At 40.7% G+C, this 22,806-nt stretch overlaps 2 protein-coding genes across 5 annotated transcripts in view; both read right to left on the reverse strand.

The window, feature by feature from the left end:
- The window catches only part of EFNA5 (ephrin A5), a 219,519-nt gene extending 197,579 nt beyond the window's left edge, over positions 1-21,940 (reverse strand). The window contains exons 1-2 of one of the 4 annotated variants that reach the window (XM_071801722.1): positions 21,776-21,937; positions 19,987-21,286 (exon numbers count right to left, since the gene is read on the reverse strand). In XM_071801722.1, coding sequence (XP_071657823.1) covers positions 19,987-20,111 — 125 coding nt within the window. In that variant the 5' untranslated portion in view covers positions 20,112-21,286; positions 21,776-21,937. Of the gene's footprint in view, positions 1-19,986 lie in introns of all 4 variants that reach the window. The other 3 variants (XM_071801721.1, XM_065860658.2, XM_065860657.2) reach the window with 3 other exon arrangements.
- Positions 6,211-22,806, reverse strand: part of FBXL17 (F-box and leucine rich repeat protein 17) — a 380,831-nt gene continuing 364,235 nt past the window's right edge. Inside the window, exon 8 of the mRNA XM_071801719.1 lies at positions 6,211-6,220. The gene's annotated coding sequence lies outside the window, so the exon portion shown is untranslated. The remainder of the gene's footprint in view (positions 6,221-22,806) is intronic.

A 22,806-nucleotide genomic window follows, 5' to 3' on the forward strand; every position in this document is an offset into this window, starting at 1 on the left:
AAAACAGTTGATGTTGCAAGTACAAAGAAGGGACAAAGGAAAGAAGGAAAGACAAGAATATGGTTACTTGTTGCCTTACATTGACTTTATTGAAAGTCACTTTGCATTTGAGGCATACACAAAAATTTTCTAATGATGTTTAACTTTTTCAAATTGATGTTTTTGATGCAGTGGTTTTCAGTAAAATGTATTTTCCAGCTGTTGTTTTAAACTCCAAGACAGAAGTAAATACAAGTAATGGTTAAATTTTGAAAACTGATAAGGTGTAAACCTGTTATGTGTTTAAAATACTAGTTCAAAGAAAAACAGATTCACCACAGGAAAAAAAAAAAAAAAAAGATCATAAACCTTCCTTTTCTATATCACGACTACAAATGCCTCACTCTGCATTTCTGTCTTCAGAGCAGATAAAGGAACTTGAATAGGATCTGGTGATCAGCACACAACATTTATATAGAATATTCTTCTTATTAGGAGGAAAAAAAAAAGAAAAAATATTGGGGGTGGAGAGGTGGAATTTACTTCAACATAACAGATTTTACATTCTAAAGTATTCCACACACCAAACCGGCTGATCTCAAGAAAAATGGAAATCCTGGTTCACTGAAATTCAATCACATTGCTCCATAGCAATTTATAATAAAGTGTTACGTACTTATCAAAAATATTTTTTTTTCTGGCTTTGAAATAGTACTGCTTTCTATAAGCTTGAAAACCAATGCTTTTGCTGGCTTTAATCCACTGCACTTGGAATTTTTTATCCACAGTATATTCATATTTCAGGTAATTCTCATACTTGTTTCAACTTCTCCAACCCCACCCTTGAAGACTGGGTTTCTTCCCACTGTAAGTGCTGCTAAGGGGTGCAAGCAAAGCACAGTGCAAACTCATTGTTATTAGCATGATGTCAAGCACTTCTTCCTAGATAAAGGATCAGTGCAGTAACAAGACAATCCTATTCCCAACTGAGGAGAGTAAACAGAATTTGCTTTTATACAGCTCCTTTCATATTCAAAATATCCCAATATGCTTTACAATAATGAGATAGATACACTGTCATTTCTGTAATCTTAAACGCAGAGGGCAAGGTTCTGTCTTATGAGTACGAAGAAAAGGAGGTCATGGATCCTTTGAAGTTTCCTTATATCATTTAGACTAAAGGACAGGAGGGAATGGAGAACATAGCCGAGACAAAATAGAAAGGTATGAGGACAGCTGACCATTGTGAAATGTGTGAGACACATCTCTTTCATCACATTCAAGGAGCACCTATCTAGAAGCAAAAATGAATCAGCAGGAAAGAATTTTTTTTTTTTAAGACCGGCAGCGGGTACAATGCTAATCATATTTTTCTTTGAAGGCTTTTCTTGGATGGGAAGAGAGGGAAGGAGCTAGGAAGCCTGGTGAGATGAATTTCACTTTCGTCACAGCAAGTCAGGGATCTATACATACACAGAGATGCAGTTCAGGTGAATGTAATGTAGTAGGCTGTGTTACCCACCCAGTCAACACAAGTAGTCATCCTATAAAGAGATGAAATATCCTGGTGAACAAGAATTTGAAAAGAACTTAGGAAAAAACACTCCCAAGGAAAACAGAAAGGGGACAGAAGGGTACAAACAGATGAGACTACTGGCTGGTAGAAGCTTCTCAAACAAGGATGTACTGGCCAAGGAAAGCACAACAGTCTGCAGTTTGTTTTATATTGCCAAGCCATGTTCCCACATGAATTAATAAAAAGTGGTAGCCTAATTAAACTACATACCCTGCATCTTGTCTTCCTTCTGCACAGTCAGTATAACAGCTAAATGGAACAGAGCAGCAGTCGTTGAACTCTCCAGAATACTTCATCCATCGCTGCTCTGATTAGAGCCTCAAACAGTGAGGGAGAGAGAGTTGCGCAAGAATCCACCTTCATTGCCTAGCTGTTCACAAAGGAATGCAAAATCCTTCGCAGGAAACATCCCCTGAAGGAAAAAGTTGCTAACCCTTCTCCACACCTTACCTAAATGATTCTAAGGCTATGTTCATGGAGCACCTCACACAGAAAGAGGATGGATGGTCACAGGCACTTCACTTCTGCAAAGTTTTATGCAATCCAGAGTGAGTCCTTGCCCCTTTTTTGTTGGAGGCTTCCTTTTCCTCTGCACTGCGCAGTTATGCCTTCAGCTGTGTTCACTGTTTAATTTCCCCAACTCCCTTTCTTCTTCTTCTAAAACATGCGTACTTCAGCCTTGGCTATGGCGTGCTGACTGAGAAGAAACAATAAGAGCCTTTCAAGTCTTCAGAGTGAGCTTTGAGCAAGGCTCAACCCAGAGACCCAGTCAATATTTACTGCAGTTTGAAGCCGCTGTTTCATGGCTCCTTCCAAGCAGAACACACAAGTCAGGAATCCCGAGCCCTTACACCATTTTCTTTTAACAAGGTAAAAAGAAGGGGGTAAACAGGTTACAACCAAAACCACTTTTTCTTGGAAATAACTCACGGTCACAGAACAAAAAGAATAAAGGGAAGGGGGACAGGAAAGGTATAGAGAAAACTGAACAATACCAGAACCTATGTTTGAAGAGTAATCAGCAACTTATAATTAAGAAAGTATTTTTTTCCCCTGAAGCTGATTAGCAAAATTTGAAAATCACACACTAGACAGCTACTAGATGCAAATCCATTTAAAGTTACCCAAGCCAGTGAACTTTGCAAAGAAACCCACCTCATCAACTATTTAATGCTCTCATTCTCTTTGCAACACCTAGGGCAAGGCATGACCACAGATTGTAGCATGACCATAGATTACAGGAATTTACCTTTTTGCACAGATAAAACCGTCTGATGATTAAAAACCGTAAGTAACACACTTTCAGCTTATTGAGAGAAAAAAAGTATAGGAAAATGGTTAAGAAATTACATTTTTCACTTTAAAGAACTGGGTCATGGGCAAGATGTAATTATGCCCATGGTCTATTTCCAGAAGCTTGCAGAATTGCAGCAAAACCAACAAAATCAAAAGAAGTGTCCTGGAAGAAAACTGAGGTTGTCATTTGTAGAAACTCCTCCCCTTCTTCTTCAGTGTCTTCCCTTGCTCCCCATAACCATCCACATTAAAAAAAAAAAAAAAAAAAAGGCTTCCGAAAACCACATTTCTGACAGTGAAGTACAATTGGATTGACAATCATTATTTACCTGTTAAAACTGAATGGCAGCTGCATGGGTTTTTTTGTTTAGAGTGGTTGGACTCCTGTCTGAATATGCTTTCTCATATTAGACTCCACTGAAAGTTGTAAGTCGAAGAGTCTGACAAGCCACGGTTAAAAGAGAAAATATTATGGCTTTACTTTCAGATGTGTCAGGATCTTTTCAAAAACACATTTTTTGTCAGCCCTGGGGTTAAAGGGCATGCAACAGCAGAACAGATGCACTTTTCCACCTCGCATGTTCAATTTTCAGATGCATGGAGTTTTGATTGTTTGAGTTGCTTTATTTGAGAACGTTGGATTATTGTCATGGCATTTGATTTTTAAAATTTGTTAACATCAGATGGGATTCCCAGCTACTTTCCATTCCACTCCTCTCACTTTAAGGGAACACAGGAAAGCTGATAAGCATCAAAAGATAGGTAGAAAGAACCAGTATCATTAAAGACACAAATACATCTGCAACAGAGGTAAGACTCCCAAGTACCTGAGAAATGCTTGTTTCCAAAGAGTTCAAAAGAATAAAGTTGAGTTTGCTCAGTCCTAAGGAAATAAGTACAGGCTCCTTTACACTAAGATCAGTTTGTAAGAGATTTCTCTTACACATCTTCGGTCATTTTTGAAGTATTACCTCCTAAAAGCACAGGAGCAAGCAATTCCAAAATGCCAAAAATCTAGCAGAGGAGGGAAAAAGCCAGCTTGGTTGAGCAGGGATCTTCTTCTTGTAATATGGGAAAAAGAGAAATTACACGGTCAGTGGAAGCAAGGTCAGGCAACATGGGAGAACTAGAGAGATGCTGCTCGCCGCTGTAGGGAGGAAATTCGCACTGTCAAAGCTCAATTAGAGTTGAAGCTGGCCATTACTGTGCAGGACAATAAAAAAGGCTTTTTAAAATATATTAATGGCAAAACGCAAACTAGAAATAACATTGGCCCACTACTCAATGAGCATGGTTGCCTTATTAATAGGGACACAGACAAAGCTGAGATGTTTAATGCTTTCTTCACCTTGGTGTTCAACACAGAAGATAGACCTGGGGGCCCCCATAGCCCTGGGTTAGAAAACCATGGCTGCATGAACAATAAACCTCAACCAATCTGGAGCCTGTACGGGATTTGCTACTCCAGCTAGATCCCTACAAGTTGATGGGGCCTGATGGGATTCATCCAAAGATGCCTAAAGAGCTGGCTGACGTCATAGCGAGACCACTCTCTGTCATTTTTCAACATCCCTGGGAATCTGGAAGCTGGCTGACTGGAAGCTGGCAAATGTTGTCCCACTCTACACAAAGGGCAACAGGGATGACGCTGGCAACTACAAGTCCATCAGCCTCACTTCTGTGCCTGTCAAAATCACATAGAAGATTATTCTGGGAGTTATAAAAAAACATCTGAACGATAATGCAAGCCATTGGTCCCAGTCAGCACAGGTTCGTGAGGGGAAAGTTCTGCTTAACAAACTTAGTTTCTTTCTACAACAAGGTTACTCATCCAGTTGACCAAAGGAAGCCTGTCAATGTGATCTTTTTGGATTTCAGTAAAGCCTTTGGTACTGTCTCTCACAGTATCCTCCTGGACAAGATGTCCAGCACACAGCTGGGTAAACATATAATGCAGTGGGTGAGCAATTGGCTGAAGGGCCAGGCTCAAAGGGTTCTAGTAAATGGGGTTCTGTTAGGCTGGGGATCAGTCACTAGCAGGTTCCACGGGGATCCATTTTAGGGCCAGCTCTCTTCAATGTCTTTATAAATAACTTAGACACAGGACTTGATGCAATACTAAGTAAGTTCACTGATGACATAAAATTGGGGGGAGCTGTTGACGCTCTCAAGGGCAGAGAGGCCCTGCAGAGGGATCTGGACAAATTCGAGAACTGGGCAATCACCAACCGCATGAAGTTCAACATGGGCAAGTGCCAGATTTTGCACCTGGGACACGACAGCCCTGGCTGTACATACAGACTGGACAACGCGATGCTGGAGAGCAGCTCTGCGGAGAGGGATCTGGGGGTTCTGGTCGATGGCAAATTGAACACGCGACAACAGTGCCCTGGCAGCCAAGAGGGCAACCGTGTCCTGCGTGCATCCAGCACAGCATTGCCAGCCGGGCGAGGGAGGTGACTGTCCCACTCTGCTCTGCACTGGTGCAGCCTCACCTGGAGCCCTGTGTGTGGTTCTGGGCAACACAGGATTAAAAGGATATAGAGCTACTGGAGAGTGTCCAGAAGAGGGCTACGAAGTTGTTGAAGGATTTGGATGGGAAGCCGTATGAGGAGCGGCTAAAGTCACTTGGTTTGTTCAGCTTGCAGAAGAGGAGACTAAGAGGAGACCTCATTGCAGTCTACAGCTTCCTCACAAGGGGAGGAGGAGGGGCAGGTGCTGATTTCTTCTCTCTGGTGGCCAATGACAGAACACAAGGGAATGGCAGGAAGATGTGCCAGGGAAGGTTTAGGTTGGACATTAGGAAAAGGTTATTCAGCCAGAGGGTAGTGGAGCACAGGAACAGGCTCCCCAGGGAGGTAGTCATGGCCCCAAGCCTGGTAGTATTCAAGAAGAGACAGGACAATAGTCTCAGACACATGGTGTGAACTGTGGGGTTGTCATATGCAGGGATAGGAGCTGAACTCGATGATCCTTATGGATACCTTCCAACTCAGGATATTCTATGATTCTATGATCTTTCATATTACCTTCTCCTAACTCCGTGTGCACGGTGAGAATGCTAGTATATGGATAAATAAGCTGAAGCACCTAAAAAATAAATATGTAACCATGCCTGAAACAATATCCAAGATGGAACCAAAGTTTTGAAGAGGAAAAAGCAATCAGTAAACAACAACCAAAATAAAATATAAAATGGGCTTTCCATAACTGGTAAATGTTAAATATCTTTTTAGAGAGATTTAATAGTGTTCTGGTTTTTTAAATAGCTTAGCATTACTAATAATGTTTTTGAAATGTAGAGAGGAGCAAAAGGGAATGAGCCACAGTGAAGTACTGTTGACTGAGCAGGCGATACTTGCTTCATTCTTTTCTAGTACTGCAACTTAGTAAATACAATAATATCGCAATGATTCAGTAAAGTGAACGGGAATTTCATGCAAACATAGCACAGCATCTGGTCAGTGTGTGTTAACACACTTATTTCCTTCACTCTTGGTTAAATAAATATTGCAGAATACTTCTTACAATCTATTCTTGACCACTTCTTATGGAATACTGCAGAAAAGGTAACTAGTAATCCCACACTATCATAAATCAGGATATTCTGTGTTACTCAGGTAATTTCTCAACTGACAACCCATATTTGTGTAAGCACTACTCTTGATTCTGACATATTATTTAAATAAGAATATTTCTGCAGTGATGTGGACCACTGTAAGTAGAGTGAAGGAAAAGTTCTCTCTAAAACTTACGAATTTATTTTAAAAAATATAATTATTTCTTTTCTGTCTCAAATCTGGGAATATTTCTCAGATCAAAGCCATGAAGAACATCATCACTAACAGGAATCACAGATAACAATACTATCTCTAGCACGTGTAACTGAAAACCACAGAACTTTTCCACCCATGTACATCACCACACTTCTAGGCCTAAGACACCATCAAGACTTGGTTTGTCTCTGACATGTTCATTACAGTGTGGAAAGTAGAGGATATTTTGTCTTAAGGGTAGGACTTAATATGAAAGAAAACAGATAATTCAAGAACATTGGGTTAAACCCACCTGATACTAATTCTGATCTAAAAATCAAGTCTAGGCGTACACTATACTATTTTTATGAAGAAAATAACCACACAAATACAAAGAAGATGCAATCATTCCTTTGTCGTACATAAGAAAATAACAGTACAAAAATCCTAATTGGGCACTGCAACAGTCTGATTTACTCACCTAAGTTACAAAGGCAGAATTGCTCTCATCAGTAATAATATATTAGCTCCAAACTCTACACCTAAAATAAAGTGCTTATGAAACGCTTCCAAATGCTTTGTTCTGAAGAAGGCCATTATATCAGCACTAAATCAAGAGAGCTAGTATGAAAAATGGAAAACGGAGATCTCTTTTTACAGTAAGCTATAAAATGTAGTTCAATCAGAGACGTGGTCTAAAAAAGTAACATTAAAGTGATGCTGTAAATCACTAAGAAAACTCATTTTTTGGAAAAAAAAAAGAAAAAGAGCCAACTATTGTGCTTCAGACTAGAAACAGTGAATATGGAGATTTTTTTCATAGAGCGTTATCTGCACGTGAGTTTTATATAACTGAGATATAGAGAAAGGATTTGCTCAGAATTTGGATGCAATGAATAGCCAAGATACAATGAGAAACAAGTATGATCTACCTCTCTAATTAATTTTGCTTCTTCACCCACACTGTCACTTGTTATGATAATGTGAATCTTAACCTTAATGAGAAATTTTATAACACCTTGATTACAGATACTGCAAATAACAACACTCTTTTTATTTTGTTTTTATTTTAATGAAGAATCTCTTTATACTCTCGGAACACTTAACAAATGTACGGAATTTCTGCTAGTGAAGTTTCAATCTACAATACAGGTTTTGTACTAATTGTTAAGAGACTGATGTATATTTCAGTTTTTAAGTGAGGATTATGCTAATAAGCCTGTTACAAAATGATCATGTTCTCTGCAGTAAGTGTTCCTAGTATTTTTGTAGATGTAGTTTGTTCTGAGGACTGTTTAAGACCCACGTTGTAGGCAAAATTGTGGACTCATTCCTTTACGGCATTTGTGAACTCTATATTAAAAGCTATTAAACATTTACAGGACATTTTTGAAATATATTTTTAAAATGAACTTCACAGAAAATTTCAAACATTTCAGGAACCTTGCAGGCAACTCACTACGAATACATGCAAGTAACATGAAACTGGGCTCAATATCATACAACTGGATATACCAACACAGAGACTACAAAACATGATCAAATTTCAAATGTATGCACAAGGGATATAATTAAAGATTTAGAACTTGATTTCTTTTTGTGAGACTCAATTTAAAGAAAAAGTGGTTTATTTCACCACCGTCTTCTCAATGTGTGCCATATTTCCTGAAAGATGTGTCTTCCTCTCATTATATTGTACCTCATAGCCACTAGATATTATCAAGTCCACTAAAATAAAGAAAAATGTAATACTGGGTACTCCATTAAAAAAAAGATGCTTCAAGAAAAATTGCGTTCTCATACTCCTAGCAACCTCAAAATACACTGACACACCACACGACGAGAATTTCTGCTCACCATTTTGGTGAACAGGTTAAATTACATGGTATATCTATTAAATAGTTTACTTTTGCAAAGAGAAGCAGCATTTTACAGCAAAGTAGGGACTTCTTTTTTGAAGACTATTTCTCTGTTTTCTAGAAAACAAAGACTTCTTGCCTGAATACAGTGTTTCAATTATTTCAGTGAGGAAACAATTCTATTGCAGGATCACAGGATCCATCTTGTCTTTAACAGATATCTTATCTAGAAGAGCACAGTATATTGTATATAATGCTTTGGAAAATACATAACCTGTATCCCAGTGGTATACTACTATATCTGATTATTTTTACCTTCGTGATCTTTTTTTGACATATATCAAATTGTTCTCCACTGTATAAGGCATCCAACACCTCAGAGTTTCACTAATGCCCATCTACTAATCATGAACAGTAAGCAATTCTCACTTTTGAAACTGCTGACAGCAAAGCAACTACTACTTACACCAAGTTCACTTTGGCACCCCTCAGCCCCCAAAGGTGAAGGTCCAAACTTTGCAAAAACTGTTAAAAAAATCTTAGTATAGGACTTATTTGGACCCAATCAGACAAGCACCCACAGGGATATATAGTCCCATGCTGCTGTGACCTCTCACTAGATGCGATTCACGCAGATTGCTTAGCCTCACAAAAACTGGTAAGACTAACTACTGAAACTCGTATTCCTGAACTACACTATAAAGTCATCAATCCAAGACCTAAATCAACTCCCATCCAAAGCACTGGGAGAATCTTTTCTATTTCAATAGAGCTGGATCTGAACACTGCCAAAAATACTCCAAAAAAGGCATCAAAAGATGGTATATTAAAAAAAAAAAAAAAAAAAGAAAAAATACTAAAATTAGATCCTGCAGTATCAATTGAGGCATATAATTCAAATAAATAGACAGACTTCCATTCCTCATTAGTACACATGAGCTCTTACTGACATCAGCAACTTTTAAAAACTAGGATATTTATTCAAACTACGTTCCTTAATCAGCTTTAGGGACTATTTTTTGAAAGGTGTTTGAGTACCTAAGGGTATAAAAAAGCAAAAATAAAATCTAAGACAGTTAAGCACCAAGCAATCTCAAGAATCCCACAGGGGTCATGTCTGCAAATCTAGGTACCTAAATATATTCAAAATTCTGGTTCTGAGGATCTGCTCTTTTTTTTCTTTTTTTTTTTTTTAATCAGTGGACTAAAAAAAAAAGTTTAAAGAAATTTTACAGGCTACAAAAAAAAAATCAGTAAATACTGCTGTGAAGGTACAACTTCACTCCTTCAATGTCTTTAAGGAGAGCATTCACAATCATTCACTCTGCAATTATGCACTTATGCTTGCATTTGGAAATATATGTGCACTGATAAATAGAACTGGCACACATTTCACCAAAGCTGCTATTTCAGTACTCAAAAATCTTAACCTGATTTCACTGAAGATGACCTGCACACCATGGGCTGAGAACAGAAAAAAGGTGAACATGCAAACTAGATGCTTTCATTCAGCTTTTTTTTAATCCAGTTTACTATGCAGGACACAAGCAAAAGCATACAAAGGATAAGATGATTTGCACCCACTTAATAAATGCAGGCAAATACCAGCTTTGATCCCAGTAATTTTATTGGAAGACTCAGTTCACCAGAAAGTGCGTAAGACAGAAAGAGAGAAAGGCAAAAGTGACTGAAATGCAAAGGAAAAAATGTATGGAACTTAGGCATAAGTGAAGGGAAAAATACAATCCTAAAATTAAGATCTTTTGAAAGAAGGAATAATAAACTTCCAAGTAAATGTCACTTCACTACGACTGAGTTTCCCCAATTGGGTATTGTATATATGTAATTTTATATATATAATTATTAGGCACACACTTTCCATGTTCTTTCCCCCCAAAAGCAGAGCTGACAATGGTGACAGCAGAGTGTGTAATTAGTTTTTATTGTTCCCCTGACAGCCATAGCTCTGCAAGGACCCCTTGCCTTTTCCATTGTAAATGTTATGGAAAAATACACTAATGACAGGCATTTAATTATGGGCACAGCGACCATGATGGGAGCTGTGCCAAAAGTGATTGGCAGCTTCGGATACCAGATATTCACAACAATGGTTCTTTTTCTCCTATACCTTGTAACCCAGATAACTAAAGGTGTGAGTTTTTAAAAGTATCTTTTCTAAAGTTTTGCTTCTTGACTACAGATATTATTTATTGTTCATGAGCACCACCTTGAAAACAGAAAAAAATAAATAGACAAAATGGTAATTTTTTTTGTTCAAGAGTAGCATGAGGTTTTTTGAAAGATGTCTATCCACTGACAATATCATCAATGTAAAAAAAAATCCCCACCAACTCTGGCACATAGTTGCCTTTTTATTTTAATACGTAGCTAAAATAAAAAAATACTATGCTCCCTTAACATATCTTTATTCCATATTTACATTAAACTGTCCCACATTCTACTGTAGTTGCTGAGGTGCCTTTTTGCCTGATTAATTAGCAATTGGGAGACACACTTTTTGGCAGCTTTTACAACTCTATTATTTCTTCTGGTTTGGCACAAAACCTCCCTTTTGGAGCACAAGTATTTGTACTGTACCCTGCTTAGTGATGGATCACTAATTTTTAATAAACTAAGCCCCAAGAGAACTGCAAAAAGATGTGTAAGTGTATTGGAACAATAACTGTAAACAAATTAAAAAAAAAAAAAAAAAGGCAGGGGAAAGTAGGCAGAGCACTTGCAGTACATAAAATATTAGGTCTTTTCCAGACTACGCATAGAGAGCCTATCCAGGAGGTCAGATGTAGTCTCAAGGCAGAGGTCTGAATTGGCTTTTAACTATTTGATCTGAATCTCTGCCTTCATCGTTAAAATTATTTAGAAAGCTGACTAGCTAATGTGGATGCACATTTTCCTTAAAGAATGCTATATCTGAATGTCCCTTCACTGTTTCTCATCCCTCCCCCACCACCAGATGAATGAAATCACTCTGTGAAGCAGATCTCTATGAAGAATGACCATACAATTCTGGACCAAACGGTTCTAAGTCTATGTAGCAGTCACAAATCCCTGGCTAAGCTGAACAAAGCAACATTATTCTTAAGTAGTAAGTTTGGGAATATAAAAGTGAAGTTGTCTGGCTCTAAAGTAGTAACTTGCAAATAGCTGCAGAATCAATGTTGACTCTCCATCCCCCATCCAGCTGGCTCTCATATCAGTAACTTCAAAAATGCAGTTTGCCATTATGGTGGCTTAAGGCACTTTATGTGACCATGCTGTGTGTGCATGTCAGAAGGTCAATACTTTCAAATTCCAGAGTCTCTCTTTATTTCCTTCTTTTCTGGAAACAATAGGAAAGAGAGCAGGATTGATAGCTCCTACTTTGTTAACTTCTGCTCACCAAATGCCTTGTCTGTATGAATAAATATTTTTTTTAAATCTGATTAGACATCAACTAAAGTAAGGAAAAAAAAAAAAAGTCAGCTGGTTTTTCTGCTCATTAACAACATTAATTAACAACTTTCTTTGCAACAACTTCCAACAATTCCAGAGGACCCAACATCATTAAAGCAGCAAGTAGTCTTTACCTAACGCAGATAAACTAGCATTGCAGACTGATAACTGCACTACAAAGATCATTATCACATCTACCAGTAAGTAGGGTAAAATACTTCTTCTGTCTCCTCACAAAAAAATACATCTGTATTTTATTTACACAGCACTACCAAGACAATAAAATATTAGACACTGAGAAAACTGGTAATTTTTGTTTAGTTTTGATTAAAAGATTTAGAGTGTATCCAGCTCCAGTTTCAAAGGCACAGACTGAGATAAGATACTCAATTTTATTTACTAAATCAAAACAAATGTAAAAATGTAAATTAAAAAAACATGTGCAGTATTAGTATAATAATAAAAATAATATATTTATTAGCAATTCCCTGTGTGGAAAGATAATGTGATTTCAATGTCTGTAGAGAGAAGGAATTTCTCCTGAACTGTAATCTGAAAAATACTATTTTGAAGTTCCAAAAGAAAAAAAAGGTAGTGCTTTATTGCTACCCACTAGGGAAAGGCCACAGCGCTCAAGTACTACTGGTGAAGAACTCACACAATGTGTGTATGCTTGTCACTGGCCAGCATCAACCTCCAAGCAAAAAAATAAAATAATTTTGGAGAGAAAAAACTGTACTATTTCAACAAATAAAGAATACTAGGGCTACACAGCTAACATTAATTACGAAAAAAAAAAAAAAGTTAAAATTTGCAAGGCCAAATTTCGTCTTTAAGAATGAATAAAGATACTTCAGCAGAGGATGATCAGAGTCAAAGTGAACGCATCTCCTACTCCTTTTTTTTGCCTTACCGCATGATTCACAACCAAATCACTTCTTCCTTCTCTACGCTCCAGAACCATTTAATTATTGTCATCAAAAACTAAAAATGGTGTCTATCAAATAAGATGGTCCTTCAAGAGTTCAGAGAAAACAAACAAAAAATACAAAGTTATTCAGTGATGAACATGAAGTAAAATTTTATATTGCAGGTACTACTGTAGAATAGTTCTTCCTTAGATTAATATGCTGATTTAATGATGGATAAGAAAATGAACAAAGTAAAAATTAACTAATACTCTGCCTACAGGTTTTGTTAGCCTAAGATCCCTTTTTCCACACCACACATTAGCATGGATAGGTAAATTCTTCCACCAGATTCCAATGCAAGTGAAAATATGAATTGTAATTTTCGAGGCTTTTCAAATAAAAAGTGCCGAACCTGAAGAATTTGCTATAAATTGGTATTAGCAATTCAAGCAGATCTCGCTAATTAACAGGGCTCTTGTGTATCTTGTTAGCTGATTTTTCTTTTGACAGCATGTTAGTTGTCATGCATCTAAACAGAAAAATGGCCATAAAATGCATAGCATACCAGTTAACAGAATATGGGCATCAAACAATTTCTCTACATTTTGCAGCAGTCAAAAATAAACAAACTTCTTTTTTCCTCCATAAAACTAGGATCTAACAATGTATTTTCATCAACCTGTCAACAGCAAAATATGAAGGATGTTTCCTCAGATGAGGAAATAGAGGAAGAAAAGAGAAGTGGGGGATGTATTTTATTGGAAATCTTGGCATTCTACAGGAGTGAAATACAATCTCAGTCCTCACAGAACAGCATCCTTTTTAGTATATTTTCAAATACTTTAACAAAAATTATTTATTAAAAAAAAAGTGTAGGACTGGGAATTTCTGCTTTTGTAATGTAAGAATCTCTGCTCAGTTTCTCAAAAAAGAGAGGATTTCAGACATCTATACATGTTTGCATACTATAAAATAATACCCACCATTTAAAATGAGCTCAACTATAATCTAGCCTGTAGAGACTACAATGAATAGGGAGAATGTAAAAATGCAAGGAAGATTTTTATCACGTGAAGGATTCTGTTCCTCCATTCAGCTACGCTGAAGTACGTTACAGTAGGGCTTACTCACAATAACTGTAATACCACCAGAAAGCAATTTCAGTAACATGTCTGTTTATTTTAAACCAAACGTTTCCATTTCATTATGTTGGTGTGCTGCTGACTAAATTTTAAGCACAAGTTCAATGAAAACTTAACTAAAACAGGGCCCTTTATTCTCAACAGTGAATTACACCATTCAGAAACACTGGAAGATTAGACTACTCATAAGACTAAAGACATTTTTTTCAAAGACAATGCTCAGAACTGGATAGCTGAGCAAGAAGTGTTACTGGAAGAAAATCCCAGTTCCAAAATACTTCTAATCGCATTTTAAAAAATTGGAAAAGAAAAAAAAACCAACACACTAAAACAAAAACAAAAAACCACCAGTGAACCAAAGCAAGTGAGGTATATCTTACAGCTATGGATAAACTGCTGTCTACTCATGCTTTCTCCAGGAAAGGTTGCGTCTTTGTTTGCATCTTCTCTAAGTTGATCCAAAGTACCAGCCTTCTTTAGGCACATTCTTAGTGTCTAATATTTCAACAATGCACTACTCCGCCCAGCAACAGTCTGGTTTATGAAGAAGCAGTAACAAGGTACTCTAATAAGCTCAGAGAGTTCTCAAAGCATATCCCTGAAATTTTCTCTGTTGCATTATATATTTGTTTACCTGAATGCTTGCTTATCAACCTGCTCACCTACTGATACAGGTACTACAAGCATGTAAAGAAACAGCACAATGCGAAGATGGCCAAGAACTAAACCATAGATTCTAAATTTTTTTTAATTACTATTTTCAATTTTAAAACAAAATATTTTAGCTGGAAGATGTGACCCAGGAATTAGTGTGTAAAGCTAATCATTCTCTAAGCAGTTAATAGTTCAGCAATTACAAAATTTCATTTTCAGAGATTTTCTTCTCACACAAGCTTCACAATTTACTGTGTATCACATCACCTTCTAATGACACACTTCAAATATATGTATATATGTGCACATATAAATATATATATATATAAGTCTACATACACATACATCGAAATGCATACATATCCGCATATCAATGTATATATATTACATATCCCTCCCTATATGACCACAAAAACCATGACTCCTGAAGGACTAATTGCATTCATTCATTTTCTTTGCCCAGCATGAAGCTGGTAGATTGCTGGGATCATAGCAACAGGGCAGAGAAAGGAAGGCTCATCTTTATCTGTCCCTCTCTAAAAGGATATAGGGTTAGCAGAAAGAATGCAGTTAAGTATCGTCACTATGCGCATTTAGGAACGATTTAATAAGGAGCATTTCGTGAAGACCATGTACCATTTAACAAGGTGCCTTTCATACTGGGGAGGACGCCAGTGAAACTATTGTTCTTTGTGTAGTTTTTCCATAGCATGTCTCAAACTGTTTCAAACCCCTTCCACTTTTAAAATAAACACCAATATTGTTTTGGAGACACAAGGTGTTAGTGAAATAATTAAAAGCACAGAAAGTAGATGTAAGATATTGAAGGCTCTACTACTGATCTTTTAATTACAAGAGATCAGTCAGAGATTTCTTTGGCTTTCAGAGCAGCGTGTAACTGCCTTCTTCCTATTACAACCATTTCTGCATGTTTTCCCTCATCTCTATACACAAGCAGAACTATTTCTGGATGGGGGGAAAAAAAAAAAAAAAAAGAAAGAAAAAAAAAGCCAAACCAAACAAAAAACAGAAACATGACTTGAACATATATAACCAACATGCCCTGGTGAAATCTGCAAACCCATATAAACGAATGGTTGGACACTCAGAGATCCAGCCAGCCGATGTACTCCTGAGAAGTGCCAGGCGTGCACAAGCAGCCACTGTCAGAGCTTCGCAAAACTAAGTCTATGCATTTATCTGGTTCAGGGAGGCACTTAAGTACACATCCATTCATCCACACATCTGTAACAGAACTTAAGTGTGTCAGTATGCACTTCAGGGAAGCCAGATGCTTCTCTGAATCAGTGCCTAAATACTCAGCTACAAAATTCACCTACATCTAAGACATCCAGATTGTGAAAATCTGGTCTATGCACAGAATTTTCAGAAGCATCTATTCATTTTTCAGTTCACTGCTCCCATGTGTCTATCTTAAAAAAAAAAAACTCTAGCAATATTGATCAAATTGTGGTATCCAGCTTAATTATGGGAACTCATCAGTTGAAGCTGAAATTATTTTTCAGTATCTAAATTCTCTATCATCTGATTTCTTGATTGTATTATCCACATAAATACACAATCAGAAAAAATATCAGCATCCTGTGTCTTTATAACAATTATCTTGTAGATGTAACCTTATACAAAATTTTCTTGCATAAGATACAGCCAAATCCAATAATACTCCTAGTAAAAAAAAATTGCTTTCATGAGACTACGGGGTTTGGCCTCTATATATGAACAGAAACTAGACTTGAAATGCACGTATTTTTAACCACCTTGAAACTAGTAACAATTTATGAAGCTACACAACCTGCCACTGAAAAACTTACAGAGAAATATTAATACCTAGATATAAACCACAATCTTGAAGCACAATCTTGTAAGCACAAAAATGTAGCAATTATTACCTCAAGCAGCTCAGCTTGAACTGACAAGATTAAAAGCAGTAGCAAGCACTAAGCAAGTAGACCGCTTCAAAATTTGGCCCAGGTACATGACATTTTGGCTGAATTCTAATTACAAGTGCACTAGTAATCGGGATTTAACGAATATACTCCATTACAAAACAACCTCCCCAAACTATTTTAAGTGTTGGATTCAGAATATTATTCTTTGACAATAATCTGTTTCTGTCCATATAAAAACACATATGTAAACAGTGCTGAAAGACTAATGCACTCTAAGGTGATAATTAGAATGTATGTACAATTAATTCTAAGTGTACATAAATAACGAAAATATTAGAACACATTTTCAAGCTTACTTGAACATAAAGGAACAGAAAACCTTGTTTTGTTATCCTTCAAAATTCTAATACTTAAACATATTCTCATCTAGAATTAGACTACAGCATTTATGGTATTTCATGTATGTTGATAATTAAATACAAAACAAAAATAAGGTACATGAATACTTAAAAAAATTCTAAGAACAGACTTAAGCTCTGTAAGAATGTACAACTTTGTTACTCATACATACTAATAATAATGATCATAGAACATTTTTAATTGTTCTAGCAAAACTTTGGCAACTAACCAAGAAATGTAATATGAACTCGTAGGATTTTTTATTTACCAAAATATTGTTCACCCTAGGAGCACTTACCAATTGGAACACCCATCTCTTTACTAATGAGTCTTTTAATACAGATGACATCTTTATGTATTTCAATAAATTGCTGGAGTTTTATACTAAAAACATAAACACCACCATATCTGAGAGTATAATCATTATCGAATTCTTCCATTTTTTTAATGAAACCCTAGAGTGCCTTTAGTCACTATCAAAATTATTAACATTTCATTTTTTAAGCGAATTCTACAGCCGTTTGTTAATTCTGAATCAATACAATAAAGACGTAAACAAAAGCACAATGGTGTCGTTTGTGTTTAAATAATTATATTTTGTCTTCTAATTTCAAATGGTTATCACCAAGTAAGAATCCCTACTTACTTTTACGTGTATGAAAAATAGATTGTTCATCTCCTAAGTCTATCTCTGGAAGCATATAAATCACTGCAAAGTTACTCCTGAAATGTTGTTAACTGCTGTAAAAATTTTGATAACCAAAGTGAATTTTGCCTTTAGCTTAGATTCTGACAGAACAAATCCAAAACCGAAGTGTTTTCTTTTCTTTGGGTCTCTAACACCTACCATTCAGGTGTTTGTCTGTTTTTCTGTAATGATCGTGTAATTTGGAAAGCACACGAAAACTGGCACACTGCATAAAACAAAGGAGAAATACATCTGCACCCTGCTCTTTCTCATATTTTTAACTCACAGATGAATATCACATGTCCGAATAGATACTTTCATTGTGAGAACACAGTGAATATTTTAAGAAAAGAAGTAATGTTTGTTTTTAAATGCGAAGGTTTAGAAACATGTCACTATTAGCTCCTCCTGTAGTGTGTGCAAAAATAACAAAAATAAGTTTTCTTTGGAGTCTGCTGATGTTTAATGTTGGACTATGAAGAGATTTCATTAACAGTAATAAAATAAAATTAAATTTCCTAGAATACTTACAAATCCATTCAATGCATGATACCTACTGACTAGGTAAGTGTTGCTTGTACCTGCAGCTGTCTTTACCCATGTGCAGCTATCGTGTAAGCTTACCACACACAAGAGAACAGAAGTGAAAAATCTTGAATGTAAGGTTATTTTTGAAATATTTTAGCTGTTATGCCAGCAACATGCGTGTTTAGTTAAACCTATTTATTTCAACAATCCTCCTTCTGCCCAGTGGGATTTGCGAATATCACTTTATATTTTTTTTTTCCTAGCAGTTAGGTTTCATTTTGCCTGACAAAAGAGAAAAAACTCTGGTTTTGAGAGACAAGCAAATTTTTGGGACATGTGTTCTTTGATATGTGACATGAGATGCAACTTTTCTTCTTATTTATGCTGAGCAGTTTTTTTCAAGTTACACATGTAGAAAGACGAAAATGTAGAGATAGGCATTTAAAAATTACAGATGTTCTAATTCCCAAGCATGATTGTTACTTTGTATGAACACTCTTTGTCTCATGCTTTTTGAGCCAACTATTTATTGCTGAAGCATTGTTACCAGAAACACAGTATAAAAGTGCTGGACAGACTAGCTAACTCTGGGCACTTGAAAATTCTGCCCCTTAACTTCTGCATCACCTATTTCGAAGCTGCTCTGGAATACCGAGTAGAGGAGTTTTCTGCAGGCAATACAGATCTATTAAAAAACATGACCTGTGACAAAAATCAATGTGCTAATCTCAGACCAAACAGCAGTATCAGAAGCATAAAAAAGAGATAACCTAAGATAAAATGTCCCCAAATTTACTTAGACCAGCTTGACAGGGTTATTTTTAAAAAGTAAGTCTGCTCAAATGCACTTCAACAAGGCAAAAAATTTAATACCAGATGACTTTTTATCCAAACACATGGATACCATTTGGAACAAGGCTGAAATGTGCTGATGGTAAACACGATGGAAAACTCCAGAAAAATTAAATGAAACCTCCCCTTCCAGTGGAAGGTTCGTTCAAGTGCTTGCAAAGCCTACTGTCAGAAACCCTCTGGCGCGCCTCGGCGCGAGGGAAGCGGGGAGGCTGTGTCCCCGCTCAGCCCCGACGGGGACACGGGCAACTTGCCGTCCTGTCCCCGCCGGCACCCGCATCCCCTCTGCGCGGGACGGCGTACCTACCTCGCCTCGTCAAGACTGCCTCTGGCCTGCCCGGGAGAGCCCCCCGCCGGGCGGGCATTGCAGGGCAAGGCAAGGTAAGGTAGGTCAACGGGAAAGGGACCCCTCCGCCGCGGCTACCGCCCGACAGCGATCCCGCCTGGGGCTGCCGCGAATCCGGGACCGGCCTCCCCGCTCCATCCCGCCGGGGAATAAGACCCCGGCCCTCCCCGGGCCTCTCTGCCCAGGCCCGGATCCCCGCTACCGGCGGGCGGCTAGGGGCCGCGCCTGCCTGCCGCAGGAGCCTGCCGGGGCAGAGCCGGGGGCCGCTACCTGTGGCCCCTCATCCCACCCAAACTCCTGGAGCAGGCTCGGCCGTGGGTCGCCGCACTGCGAGGGGAGCCCACGCCGCACCGAGGGTGCATCCGCCCGGCGCCCACGGACGGCGGAGGCCGAGCCCGGGGAAGCGTCTAGCCTGGTGCAGCGCTGGGCTGGGGAGGGCGAGAAAAATACCACCAGCACTCGCCACGCCGTCGCCGCCTGTAGCCCTAACCCTCCAAAAAATGAAGTTTTCCACCCCACCTTGCAGCCGGGGGAGTTTCTACAGGCGCTAGGCAAGAGACGCCAGCGATAGGGCGCTGCTCCCCGCCTGCCGAGCCCCCAGCCCGCCGCCGGTCCGCACCCGCGGCCGCCCCGCGTACCTGGGGTTGGTGCTGTTCCAGTAGACGGCGTAGCGGTCGGCCACCGCCTTGGCGCCGGGCTCCTGCCCGCGCACGCACACCCACAGCGCCGCGACCGCCAGCAGCAGCATCTCCACGTGCAGCATCGCGCCCGGCCGGCGGCGAGACGGGATGCGGAAAAAATAAAGAAAGGTGGAAGAAAAAAAAAAGGGGGGGGGGCAGACGGGACCGAGCCGCGGCGCGGGAGGTGTGGGGATAAATAAATAAACAGCGAGGCACAGAGGCAGGTGGGCTCCGCGGCGTGCCGCGCTGCAGCGTGCGGGGGGTGCCTGCCGCCGCAGACGGGCAGCCGGGAGGGAGGCGCGATCCGCGGTCCCTCAGAGAGCCTCACCCCGGCAGGGGTGGGTGGGGGCCGAGGCGGACAGCGGCGGCAAGCGGCGGGCGGTGTGCATTCACTGAGAGTCCCGTACGGAGCCCACAGCACGACATACACCGGCCCGCCGGCGCGGCGGGCGAGGGGCGCCGCTCCTCCGCCCCCTGCGAGCGGCCGCGGCGGCGCTGGCTGCGCGGCCCCGCGGCTCAGTGGCGGCCGCGGTACGCGGCGATGGAGGGAGAAAGGGGGAGAAAAGCAGGGAGGATGGGAAGGAGATCTTCCCCCTGGTAACCCACGGGGGGTCCTGGTGGTATTATTAAAGGCCGCCGGTTGGGAGAGGGCGAGAAGTACCAGCAGATCTTAAAGTACAAAGTTTGTGTCTTCCTTCCTGGCCCTCCTCCCCCTGCAAATGAAAAACAAAACACACACCAAAAAAAAAAAAAAAAAAAAGAAAAGAAAAATATGAATAAAAAGTGAGGGGAGAAGCAAAAGCCCTGAGGAGTTTGTTTGCTGTGCTGATGGAGTTGGGGAGCCTGTCCTGCAGCACAGAGTGTCTTGAAGGAGACTTTGTGAAGTGGTTTTCTTGTCCTTCCTGTTCCTGGGCGGTGGATGCACCAAGGACTGAGCAACAGCAAAGGCGGAAAGAAAAAAAAAAAAGGTGCGGGCAGAAAAAAAAAAAAAAAACAACGGCCAATCCAAGAAATATTGCGGCGTGGAAACCAAGGAGATGGAAATAAAAAATTGTTTTATGAGAGGGCGTGGAAAAAAGCAAAATCTCTGAGAAGTGGTAAATCAAGCTTGCGAACTCCGCTGATAATGCTGGTCTTGGCTGGCCTCTCCAGCTTGGGAGACGAACGGCGCGGTACGACGAGGTGCAGAAGTCTCCAGCTTCAGCCTCCCGGAGCCTCTCTGTGGTAAAACAGGGCCCAGTCCCGGGAACATCAACTTCTGCGGAAGGACAAAACAGTTTGAACGAGCAGGAACGCCTGAGAGAAAAAAGAATCCACCCCTTAGATGACTACATAAGGTGACTGAAGAAAAAAGCCCTCAGTTCTTCTCTCGGTCTTCCCCAACAGCTGCTCCCCTTTTGCCTCTGAAGCAGCAGCAAGAGCAGTAAGGAAAAATATACTAGGCCAGCAGGCAAATAAATAAACTTGAATGCAGCGGCAGGCAGGGAGGGATTGTAAAGAACGACGAGGATTGGAGGGGCAAAAGTCAGTTTCGAAAAAAAAAAAGCTTTATGGGAGGAAAAAAAAATCTTTAAGCAGTCACGCCCCCTTTTGCAATGACCGGGCCCTTCACTGCGTGTAAATCCGACATCAGCAGCCTGGAAAAGGTAGGAGCCTGGCGTGCTGGGTTGTCTCTGTGCATGCGTGAGTGCGATAGGCAGCCGCAGAGATACATACGCGGTATATAGAGGTACACACGCATACATACATGTACATGCGTGTGTCCGAGGCGGGATCTGGCACCGGTATGTGTGAAGGATGAAGGCGAGGAGGAGGTGCAGGCAGCAAGCTCGCAGCACGGTCGTGGCCGCTTGATCATGTGGGATTTTTGCATGCAGTTTACTTGGGAAAGGCGGGGGGGGAGAGAGATTTGCCAGCGCAGCCAGTCAGGCGAGAGCCTGCTGTTTGCTTATAGATTGCTTTTTTTTTTTTTTCACCTCGACCTGATTGGCCTGCAAGACGAGAAAGGAGGTGTCGTCCCAGGCTTCTCCTCCTCCATGCCAAAAAAATACCCAACCCCACCTTCTGGAAACCTGACTAATTGAATTACTGAGACATCAGAGTGTTTTCTGCGCAGCCTTACTGCTACACGTAACCATTTCGGCGCCGGATGCTACGATAGTGTTTATGCGGGCTGCGTACGGATGAGTTTCCGTCTGCCACGGAAAACAATATGACAAGTAAATTAAACGTAAAATAAAACTCCTTCCCCACTTTCCCGCGCGGTGGGGCTCAGCTCGCATGCCCCTGGGTATGCCCGGCACTGGCTGCGCTGGAGGACCGGCCGCATCGCTTTGCAGACCGCAACTGTACGCTCAAGCGTTGCATGAGCCAGCGAAACGCGGGCGGCTGCTCAGCAGACGGGAAGGAGACTCCGCTCTGCTCTGCTTCGCCCTTCACCCCACTCTGCGGGAACCGCTCTGGCGGCGGCCGCGCCGGGTCCGCCAGTGCCTGGCGGCGCTGCCGCGGAGGGCAGGGGCGCGCGGCGGGCAGGCACGGGCCCCGCGCTTCGCCGCCACGAAGCGGCAGCTCCGCGGAGGAGGCGCCGCCGAGGCGCCGCTCGCCATCACCCACGCGCAGCCAGCAGCCGCGGCGCCCCGCAGCGCGCGCAGGTGAGCGCTCCCGCGGGAGGGGCGGGGCGCGCGCGCGGCCGGGGCCTCCTCCGGGGGGAGGGCGCTCCCGCCGCCCCCGCCCCCGCCCCGCCGGCGTTGCCGGGGCGACAGCGGCCTGACGGGCGCC

This window comes from Patagioenas fasciata, chromosome Z (assembly GCF_037038585.1).
Source record: "Patagioenas fasciata isolate bPatFas1 chromosome Z, bPatFas1.hap1, whole genome shotgun sequence".
Taxonomy (NCBI): domain Eukaryota; kingdom Metazoa; phylum Chordata; class Aves; order Columbiformes; family Columbidae; genus Patagioenas; species Patagioenas fasciata.